Source organism: Diaphorina citri, unplaced genomic scaffold (assembly GCF_000475195.1).
Source record: "Diaphorina citri unplaced genomic scaffold, Diaci psyllid genome assembly version 1.1 scaffold2076, whole genome shotgun sequence".
NCBI lineage: Eukaryota > Metazoa > Arthropoda > Insecta > Hemiptera > Psyllidae > Diaphorina > Diaphorina citri.
Genome location: NW_007379501.1, coordinates 22,645 through 34,513, shown reverse-complemented (window position 1 = coordinate 34,513; position 11,869 = coordinate 22,645). Strand labels below are relative to the sequence as shown.

At 36.4% G+C, this 11,869-nt stretch overlaps 1 protein-coding gene and 1 long non-coding RNA gene across 2 annotated transcripts in view; both read left to right on the top strand.

Annotated features, from left to right (window-relative positions):
* Positions 1 to 11,869, top strand: part of LOC103518109 (protein toll-like) — a 21,226-nt gene that overhangs the window by 3,294 nt on the left and 6,063 nt on the right. The window contains exons 2-7 of the mRNA XM_026829993.1: positions 1,572 to 2,829; positions 3,470 to 3,758; positions 4,850 to 5,467; positions 5,695 to 5,856; positions 6,190 to 6,261; positions 10,646 to 10,819. Coding sequence (XP_026685794.1) covers positions 1,595 to 2,829; positions 3,470 to 3,758; positions 4,850 to 5,467; positions 5,695 to 5,856; positions 6,190 to 6,261; positions 10,646 to 10,819 — 2,550 coding nt within the window. The 5' untranslated portion in view covers positions 1,572 to 1,594. The remainder of the gene's footprint in view (positions 1 to 1,571; positions 2,830 to 3,469; positions 3,759 to 4,849; positions 5,468 to 5,694; positions 5,857 to 6,189; positions 6,262 to 10,645; positions 10,820 to 11,869) is intronic.
* LOC113471108 overlaps positions 7,597 to 11,869 on the top strand; it is an 8,598-nt gene continuing 4,325 nt past the window's right edge. Inside the window, exon 1 of the long non-coding RNA XR_003393931.1 lies at positions 7,597 to 8,319. This is a non-coding gene — a long non-coding RNA (uncharacterized LOC113471108). The remainder of the gene's footprint in view (positions 8,320 to 11,869) is intronic.

Genomic DNA, 11,869 nt, shown 5'->3' with positions numbered 1-11,869 from the left:
CGGTTTGCCTACATTTGGCGGCAAAACGAAATAAACGGACCTCCAGTCAGTCGATTAAAAGCGCGTGAGGAATACCGGTTAGTCAACTTAAAACACATTAGTCAAAATCGCATATGGGTTTAGTTGGTATTACCTATTTAAGAGTGACTTTTGCACTGTGATGTCCTATTGACGATTAGTGTAATGTTGTATGTTTATTGATTAATTAATCCAAAGATTATGTATGTTCAATTGTTCAATCGACAGATTAACAGGAGTGCCTCCGCAACTAGTACTTAAGGTCGTGAGTAGACTGGTTCTGATCCACCTAACACTATGCGTGACAAAGATGCCTCACAATCAATGAATCTCCATTATAAGAAATGCTCGATCATCCATATAAGGTAACAGGGTAACGTATAATACCTCGTCATCCCGTTCATCCGTATATAAGGGATCGTATAATACCTCGTCCCATTTAGCTTGTTGAGTCGACAATACATGGGTTAACATGTATGGTACGTCACAACAACAAAAACGAGGTCGAGCAGAGTACAAGAAAACGGATTAACTCAAGGAGAGATAAAATATAAAAACAAGACTCCTTTATTCGCGGACCACAAAGGGATCCTTATCACTTCTTGACTTCCAGTCAACTTCTTCTGATTGCGTTGTAACTACTACAAAAACTACATTGGATGGTATACTAGAGACACGAGCTCAGCCCTCTATTCTAATTTTTTTTTTATTATTACGGATTTTATTGTAATACAAACTATTAATTTTTTATATAGGGTAAAAATAACATCCTTTGTCCGCCTTTTAGTCTCATCGCATGGATACCAAATATAAAATGTTTATACAATACAATGGATTTCCCTGATACTCGGCACAGATGGTTATATGCTTGCCGGCCCCGATGTGCTCCACTACACTGTCATGCCCACAGCGTTTTTACAGAGAAAGAAAATTTCGGAAAAGTCGTACCATTTTTCAGTAGTACAGGGAAAACCACTTTCGGGATCATAAAACTCAACTGATTGGCCATGAGGAGTACGACTGGAAAATGGTACGACTTTTCCGAATTTTTCTTTCGCCAAACGATGTAAGGCAGCATTTTACCGCTTTTTTGCGGTTTTCGGTGTAATTCAATAATATCTCGGGAACTGTATGAGCTAGAGACTTGAAATTTGGTATGTAGTTCAAAAATGTGATAACAAGGACCCAAAAAACTTTGGTTGAGATGGGTGCTGCAGTTGGCGGTATTTTGACCGCTTTTTGGCGGTTGTCGACCGTTTTTTGGCGGTTTTCAGCTATATCGACTAAGCGGTTAGAGATATTGTAAAAGTTAATTTTAAAGAATACTCAAATAAGCATCATTTAATAGGATAAGGAAAGTCGTGTGATGTTCACACCAGATTTTTTTTTATATAAAACAATGAATCATAAATTCATAAAGCACACTACCCGAATATAGCTTTCAGAATCAATTTTAAAACACAAGGCTATGTTCTGTTTAAAACCTACACATACAAACTTTATGAACTTTTCTACCACACTTACCACAATGGTTTGATCTTCCTTTGTTTCAGATCCATATTACTACGACCTAGACATGAGGTCTTTCATTCCTCTCCTGCTGGTTTTCTCATATTTGAAAGCTGAATCTCTACCAACTTGTGAGAATACAGAATATGTGACATGTGAGAAGACAGCCATTGACATCACATGGCAATATTTTCAACCAAATTTGAGTTCTCTTGAAATGGAAAGTTCGTTACCGCTGATACTGAGACTAACCAAAAGGTCCAACTCACTGGAAATCGACTGTAGTCATTTTGTAGGTGTAGAGAACTCATCTTCTTCAAATGGTTCCATATACGATCGGCTTCCCGAACAAAATCTCGGTCCGTTCAATGCAGTTACTTTCACATTCTGTCCCTTGCCTGATGAGAATTTCATATCCTTGTTCTCTAAATTAAATATAACCACAATCAATACTTTGGCGTTTTCAAATTCCCCTAGTAACGTTGGTGTATTGAGTCCTCCGTACTTTGACGGACTTCATTTCGTGAAACATATTTTACTATCTCACAATAAAGAGATAACAGGACTACATAAAGATATATTTAAAGGAACGCCACAACTGGAAAGCTTAAACCTGAGAGGAAACTCAATAACTGAATTATACTCTGGTGTATTCCAATATGTACCAAAACTTCAAGTGTTAGATTTAGGAAGTAATGACGTAGCTTACATGGATCCTGAAATCTTCAAAAACTTGACATCCCTGAGGATTCTCAATCTTGATCATAACCAACTTATCAATCTCACACGTGCCATATTCAACAATGTACCAAATCTTAGATCACTGGATATCTCTGGCAACAACATTAGCATCTTGCCATCTGGAGTTTTTTCTGATCTGAGAAAATTGCAGACGTTCTATGCAAACAGCAATAGATTTCAAATGTTCCCCAAAGACTTGTTCGCGGAAATGAAATATCTTCAAGTGATAAAAATATCATATCACAAAGATTCACTCAAGGAGCTACCGTCGGGTTTGTTTGCAAATCTTCCGTTGCTGAATACTGTTATACTGGGTGAGAGTAGTATTGCAGAGTTACCTAGCGATTTATTTTGGAATTCTACCAATATAACAAACATTGTGTTAACAGGACACAAAAAGTTGACGTCACTTCCATCAACTTTATTCCGGGATTGTAAAAAGCTGGTCAAACTAGAACTCCAAAGAAACAAGCTGAAATATTTACCAGAAAACTTATTCGAATCCTTGAAGGAACTCTATACCCTCAATTTAAAGAACAACCAATTGGAAAATATTACGAGGTAAGTTACAACTGAGACTCATATTCGAATTTGTGCTTAAGAGATTCATGCATAATCATATTAGCGTGCATAAACATGATCATATTAGCAAGATATGTACTCGTATGGCCTGAGCATGCACAGAATATTTTCCCCAGCTTGCAAAATTGGAAATTCTGAGGAGAAAAAATATTGATATACTCGTAGGAATTTTCCAAAAATTAAGTAGATTACGTTAATGAAATCAATAAGGACGTTTAGCCACTGTGGTTAGATCAGCATTAAAAATATGTATAGGTGTTATCTATATTTATTTCATGCGAGAAATAATATAATTAACTTCATTAAAATAAAAAATACGCCGTTTTAGTTTATAAAATGACGTCATTTCATATACCTACATATAACAAGTTATTCAATGATAAGAAACAGATCTGCAAAAATATTGATGTAAGAGTATTCTAATAGAAATCATTACTATAGGAATGAAAAGGGAATTTCCAAAATGTAGATTTTCTAAGTATGTAATTTCTAATAGTTCTTTTCAGGACGTTTTGGGTCTGGAATTTCGTCCAGAACAAACAAATTCATGTGCCAACTTCACCCTCAGAGACACAACATAATGTAAGCAAGTTGATATCTAATTTTTCTTTTGTTTCAGCTTGGTGGGTCTCAGTGGTCTTAATAGTTTAGATTTGAGCTGGAATCAACTTGAACAGATCAATCTGATTGCATTTGATGGTCTTTCAAGCCTAAACACTGTAGATTTGTCACACAATCTTCTGACATTCGATGAGTATCAATATGGATATTCCCCTTTGAAACAATGTGTGAATCTCGAAACAATAAACCTATCTTATAATCGGATAAGTTCACTATTTGATGATTGGATTTCATCGATGACTTCACTGAAGGAATTGGACTTGAGGCATAACAATTTCTCGTTTATCGTAAGTTAGCTTGTTATCAAAATGTACATGGAAGATTTTTTTTTTTTTTTTTTTTTTTAGAGGTTTGACAGAGGGAACTGTAACTTCTATGGTCTTATCGTCCCGAAATGAAAGAGAGAAGGAAGACAGGATAGGAGAAAGCAGCGCCGTTATCCCATCAGGATAAAATCCGCCCCGGGCGGGAATCGAACCCACGGCCTAGCGCTTACAAGGCAGACGCACTACCAACTGAGCTAACTAGGCTGGTATAAGGAAGATATTTCCGAGAGACAAATCCTGTCTGTACATTGTAATGTCCCTAAGGTTAGGTTTGACACAGCCGGGATATACTAGGCTCCCGCTCCCGTTCAAAAAAGAACTTATTTTGCACTTTGCAAACCTTTAAAAACATTACATGTCTATCACAATAGTCACTTTAACTGTAAATTTAAAGATATGTACCGATAAATTTTGCGAAGTGCGAAGTTATAATGTCGCTTTTAGTTTTAGGAACAGAGCAGTGCCGTAGTGTGGTCTAAATTCAAGTGTAGGGCGTTGTAGGGCTCATGCACAGGTCTACCAAGTCCCATCACAGTACATGCCATTAACATTTATGAGCACTAGAGTGAACTTTTGAGTTGTATGGCCGCCATACACGCCATACATACACGCTACGCCACTGGAACAGAGATATATTAGATACCTACTGTCTTTAAATGAATACTCGTTCGAAAATCATAGTTTGCGCTAGTTGGACTTTTCTAGTTTAATAAATTGAATGAGTTCGGAATTGTAGCAACATCAAAGGCGAATTCTATCACGGAATTTCAAATAGAGAATAGAGATTGAAAATATATATTTTTTATTGATGGAAGATTAAAATTTAATTGCTTGGTAATTGAAGAGATAGCCATTTAGAGGCTTTTGTTCAGAGCTAATAAATTGGGGTTGGACCCTTCAAATTCCAAAACCATCGGATAGGTTACTATTTTAATTAATTAAAAGGGAGATGTACACATCCCTCACAGATTTGAGAGTAGGGCTTTCTTATCATTTTATTGAAACATTCCAGTTTAACTGATTATGATGGAATTCTTTTTGACTTTTTTCAGCCTGACCAACTGGATTCAATAGTGTCCAATAAGCTCACTCTAGATCTATCATTCAACCAGATAGCCATTGTGGACTTGCGTACTTTGGAAATAAAAGCTGCAGCACAGGATCCAAATGAAGATTCAACCATGGTAGCAAGATCAGCAAATATAGTTATTCTCAATGACAATCCCATTGCCTGCAACTGTTCAAACTACGATCTCATCCGGTTCGTCAGTAAGAAAATGACTAAAACAGTGTATCAAATGTTAGAACTAGTAACAGACAATCTCGAATGTTTTGGAAATGCAGGTGTTGGCATTAATAGCGTTCGACCTGAAAATTTAACATGTGACACTAAACCATGTCCTGCAAGGTGTTACTGTAACTTCTCACCTTACTATTCCATCATGAGTGTCAACTGTTCATCAGCATCCCTCACGCACATGCCTGACTATCTCCCAGTCACCTATGAAGACAAGAAGGCTACCAGTATTCAGCTTATCTTGCATAACAATTCCATAAACCATTTCCTCGAGAGTCCACCTGAGAGTTACAAACTGATCACTGATCTGGATCTATCTTATAATAATATCTCACACGTAGACACAATGTATCCCTACCTCAATCATTTGGAGGTAAGTTCTTCTCTTTATACATAAGAGTTCGGCAGTTAGATGGTAGATGGTAGGTACTTATATTCCGTATGATTAAACTTTGCCTCAACACAATACTGGAACTGTGTGGAGTATTTCTCGAAGCCCTTTAAATTTTTTCTTAGCACATAACGACCACATACCTACTAATTGTGTTAAAACGATCTGGTATCTAAATAGTTTGTTTTATTGTTTCCATTTTGTTTCAGAAACTGGATTTGTCAAACAATTTCTTGCAGTCACTGGAGCAAGATTTCTTCAACCATACTTCAAACCTGCAAACAAGTTCATTGGCATTGTATGGAAACCCGTGGATTTGTAACTGCAGCATTGATCCCTTGTTTTCCTTCGTGCTAAACAAACATAAAATAGTAAGTGTTCTACCTGTTATATTTTCCTTAGGAACATTAAAAATGAACTTGGGTACATAATGTAAGAGTATTAAATTTAAGGAAATAAAATTGTGTTTTAACCATCCCTTGTTTTCCTTCGTGCTAAACAAACATAAAATAGTAAGTGTTCTACCTGTTATATTTTCCTTAGGAACATTAAAAATGAACTTAGATACATAATGTAAGAGTATTAAATTTAAGGAAATAAAATTGTGTTTTAACTACCAGGAAGCATCAGCTATTACTTTATCCAAACAGGATTATCAGTATTCAATGCTCATACTTGTATTTTCAATTTTTCATTTGTTTCAGTTGATTGACTCGGAGAAAATCATCTGCCATGGTTCGACCAAACCTTTGAATGGAATGTATTGTTTTCCACGTGCTATATACCTATAGATAGAAATAGAAACAGGTAATGTTTATCTACCGTCCGAATTCTCAATGTCAGAATCAGGAATGTTGGGGAAGTTTCCATTTCGGAACAAACAGAGAGTACTAATTCAATTAGGTACTTAGATCGTTAGGTATATGACATCTAATGACCTTTCCTAATCTTCTTGTTTGATTTGGACTTCCCCCCTCTAAGGCGACGTTATATAGTAAACCCAAACAGCTCTCTCTCTACATACCTACCTGGTGTATAGGTGTGTATGTTATCCAATCACATGACTACGTTGTTGATGTTGTTGTTCAGGTGAATAAAAACATTGGCTAGAACAAATGACACGCCAGGACAAACCCCCCCCGGGAATAGACATTTTGTGTCAAATCTCATGATTTGACACGTAGTTGGTTAGCAAAAACTATACAGAATATAGGTACCTATACCGAAAAAAAGGTGTCAAACAATAAAGATTAAAAAAAAAAAAGTTTTGATAGAGGGAACTGTAACTCCTATGGTCTTATCGCCCCCAATTGAAGAGAGAAGCAAGACAGGATAGGAGAAAGCCAGCCGTTCCGAGAACGAATCTTATCCCTTCAGGATAAAATCCTCCCCGGGTGGGAATCGACCCCACGGCCTAGCGCTTACAAGGTAGACGGTCTACCAACCAAGCTAACTAGGCTTGCAAAGTAAAACTTTATCATATACCTAAAGTGATACCAGCTAAAAGCAATTCACCAAGAGGGATTTCTTCTTCTTCATGGGAGTTATTTGAGTAGTAAGTACCTACCCATTATTGAAAGGACAATTTCTATAGATTCATTTTTTTAATGTCTAGCCTTCTCAAGAATATCCAGAACACCAAAACGTAGGTAAATGAATCCCAATAAGTTATAGAACAGGGGTTTCCAACTTCCATGTGTATGCGGGCCACATGTGCTACATGGGGAGGTACTTCGCGGGCCACATAATATGTACATAGGGGAGCACCCCCCCCCCAAAACTTTTCAGAAATGTAGTACAATCGAATTTTGAGCGCCGCAGGCGAAATTTTTCAGAAAGTATCGAGGATTTTTGCTTTTTTTTACATTTAGGTAAGTTTTGTACAAATCTCAAAGAACTTCGCGGGGCACGAAAATGGTCTGGCGGGCCGCTAGTTGGAAACCCCTGTTATAGAATAATTATTATTTTTACTTATCCCTACTCAATCATAAAATCTATTAATACCCATCTCAAGCCAAGCAGTGCTCTGACCTTGAGAATCCCAACGTTCTCATTGGTTGTTCGACGCACGACCTCATTGTATGCACAGAGTACCAACCATAGCATAATGTTTAATGTACTTGATCGCTTGATCCACCAGATCAGTTCTTTCTGTGCTAGGCATGTGATAGTTTTGTATATTCCTTGATTTTATTTATCTAATAATAATTAAATATTTAACCTAGTTGTCAAATTGTGCCACTTCAATTAATTAAATAAATATTTGTAGTTCATTATTATAGTAAACAAACCATTTTTTAACTCGTGCAATAATTAAAATAATCTAAGTTTCCTATTTATTCTAAATATAGTATTTTATGGAACTAAACAAAAACATAATAATACATTAAATATTCTTTTATTATTTGTACCAAAATACCAATTCAACAGGATCAATAGATCAGTTTTCATTCGAATGTTAAGTCATTAATTAAAATAATTAATATAATTCAATTTGTTGATTTTTCTAAACTAAAGTAGATACAAATAATAATAAAACCTTGTTTTTGTAGGACAATCAGTGATTCACATAATAAGTTCTGATAACAAATTCACAAGTGATAAGTGATATTTTTTTAGGCTTGTGTTACGATTCAGTAATAGTTCTTCAAGCAAATTTGTCTAGTCATAAATTTTGAGTTTAAAATTGTATGTTGAACCAAGAAGAAGACAAAGGAATAACATACACAGGCCATCATGGATTACAAATTACATCGTGAGGAATTTGAGTTACTATGTGTGTAGATATTAGCAGAATTGCCAACCTCAGGGACAATCTACAACATAACAGCAAGGTTGGTATAAGCTACTATCTTCTTATCAATACCTAGGTATTAATTGCAGAGGAGATTTCTTTGGGGAAATTTACTTACTTGGAAGTTGTAGGAGAAGGTTGGAAGTTGGAAGGTCCATTTAATAGTCCATCCTTTGAATCATGTCGCATAGTAAGGCGATTTGTTTGATGTACCTAATCATCTTTATAGACATCATTTTACATTATACATAGGTAATTAATTATCTATCTTCCTACTCATTAGGGTTCACCTCATTTTGCATCGAAAAATTTAGTTCCTCAACCTCTGAGGCTTTTGACGAAATTAAACAAGAATAAGAATAGGTACAAGACACAATTCTGTAAGAACAATCAGGCTGAGGTTTTCCTAATTGACATAAAATGCATACCTGGTACACATTCTTTCCTCCACAATGTTGAAAGGAATGTTGCCTTTTCCACAACCACAATACATATGTACTTGAAAAACATCCAAGTTTTGATTAACGGGACGTTAACATAAAGCCTGTAACACCGGAGGTTAGAAAAAAAATCAAACTTGTGTTAACTTTGTACCTAGGGCTGAAGGAAATACGGGGTATTATACTCAACTCTGTCCTGAAGTTCTGAAAATCATTCAACAATGGACAATGGATCATCTTTGAATCATTGAACAACAATCACCTGAACACACCTGAACATACCTGAACATTTACCCTTGAATCATCTTTTCTTGATAGAATATTGAATCAGTAATTAAATTGTTAATTAGTAGCATTAGTTAGTTAGTAGCAGTGTAGCAATATTAGTTGCAGTAATTACTGTTGAGTTATTTATTTTATTCATTCGTAGAGGGGGGATGGATTATAGGTATTAACTAGCTTATAATATCGTGTACACCTGGATGATGGTGTTTACACTTTGATTTTCCCCAGGACCTTGGGCTGATAATTTTTACTCAGAATTGTTCGATTCCTTGTCTGATAGAAATAGTTTGGCTAATTTCAAGATTGCCTTACGTTGGCGTCGTCACGTGGTAGGTACTTTTTGGATGGGTAATCTTGTACCTGCCACTCTCGTTCACACGGTCTGACGGACCTAGGTCAGAAGGTTTTTCCGCCACACACATCGGTCTGAGGGTGAATGGCTGACATTCGACTGATCTTGATGTAGCAACGCGATCAGCTACTCGTATGATCCCTAGTCCGAGATAAGAAGCTTACTTCCTAAGAGTTGTTTCGAAATTTTGTATACTTTTGTGCAATACGTACCTATCTTTTAATCAAATGACTAACCCGAAGTTCAAACCTAATTTATAGGGTAGGTACATAGGTTAAGGAACTCTATCATCAACAGATCAACAGCAACATGCAGTTCATTAATATTGCAATGCAACCTTATTTTGAAAAACTAACTTTTTCTGCCCGTGGGTCTTTAAAACCGGATACTCCCACTGCTGCATATTATCTCTATGCTACCCAATAACTAGGTCCAGTGTGTATGTTTATAGAGGTCATTGCATGGCGCAGAGATCTGTGCACAGATCAAGAGAAAGTGAGACAAATCCGCACACGTTGATAAACATTACGTTACACCCAACTAAAACAAACGAGGAGACTTATCATAAAACTATCTAGGTATTTACCCATAGTTTAGTTCAATAAACTGCAGAGTGCAGTGCAGACCTCATTGAGAATAAGGAAAATAAAAGGGGCCTCTAATTCTCTATGGAGCGTCCGAAGGTCCATTAGGGCCGGGAATCTAATCAGCGACATCTATTGCATGTTGAACATGCTTGATTTTTTATCAAAAGCTGCCAAACCGTGCGAGCGTTATCGCGTAGAAAACAGACAAAATGCGTATTGCGAAATCGTCAAGTTGAAACTCATTTCCAATCCTTTATGTACCAAAGTACTTAAGCTGTATGAACAAAATACAAGAAGGCATCTTTTGCCAGTCGACCCGTCCACATTGTCTCGACAACATAGATTCACCTCGTGTAGCCACGGCCGTCGTATATGTGTAGACACGGCTATAGGTCCTTTAGGTACATACATATTTGTAAAATGTAAACCAATAGGTACCTACTGCTGATTTTCCGTCCTGTTTCCTACGAATATAAAATGTGGATATATTTTTTATTATCAAACATAATGTATTCTAGGATTATTATTTTTTTTTAATCTTTATCTCCCGAGCTCGAGCCAGAGATCATATGTAGTTACATCAAAAACATCATCAATGTTGCGTTAGTCTTCTTCAACTGACCTTCAGTTCTTCACTAGTTCTAGGGAACACCAGGCGCTATTTCTCAGAACAAAAATATAAATAGAGAGGAACTTCATTAGGCAAAGAAGCATGAAGACGAGGCTACCAGTATTCAGCTTATCTTGCATAACAATTCCATAAACCATTTCCTCGAGAATCCACCTGAGAGTTACAAACTGATCACTGATCTGGATCTATCTTATAATAATATCTCACACGTAGACACAATGTATCCCTACCTCAATCATTTGGAGGTAAGTTCTTCTCTTTATACATAAGAGTTCGGCAGTACAATTGTACATAACAGCTGAGTTGTTCGATTTACCTGCTCCATAATATGCTAGGGAATATATGCCTACTTGCCTACTGCTCAATAATATGCAATGGACAATGGAATATACTTACTAGCTCGTAAGAATATTACCTCTAGTAACTAACTCCGTAGAAAAGTGCGTATCACAATCCACCTAGTCTTGTCAGATGAGTGCTGGAATTATGATCAGCCTCGTGAGGACAATTAGACAGCTACTTGTTAACTTGTATGTGATTAGAAATACCTAGTTAATTAGTTATTTGTATGTTGTATGTGATTAGCAGTTATCTGTAGTGTCACGTTATCAGTGAGATTTATCATTATGTTGATTTAGGGTATACCTAAAAAACTGATTACACAAAATTCAACTGATTGGCCATAAGGAGTGCGAAAATTAGCTGACTGACCTCCAGGCAATAAGCAAAACGGCGGTTTACATCGTTTGGCGAAAGAAAATTTCGGAAAAGTCGTACCATTTTTCAGTAGTACAGGGAAAACCACTTTCGGGATCATAAAACTCAACTGATTGGCCATGAGGAGTACGACTGGAAAATGGTACGACTTTTCCGAATTTTTCTTTCGCCAAACGATGTAAGGCAGCATTTTACCGCTTTTTTGCGGTTTTCGGTGTAATTCAATAATATCTCGGTAACTGTATGAGCTAGAGACTTGAAATTTGGTATGTAGTTCAAAAATGTGATAACAAGGACCCAAAAAACTTTGGTTGAGATGGGTGCTGCAGTTGGCGGTATTTTGACCGCTTTTTGGCGGTTGTCGACCGTTTTTTGGCGGTTTTCAGCTATATCGACTAAGCGGTTAGAGATATTGTAAAAGTTAATTTTAAAGAATACTCAAATAAGCATCATTTAATAGGATAAGGAAAGTCGTGTGATGTTCACACCAGATTTTTTTTTATATAAAACAATGAATCATAAATTCATAAAGCACACTACCCGAATATAGCTTTCAGAATCAATTTTAAAACACAAGG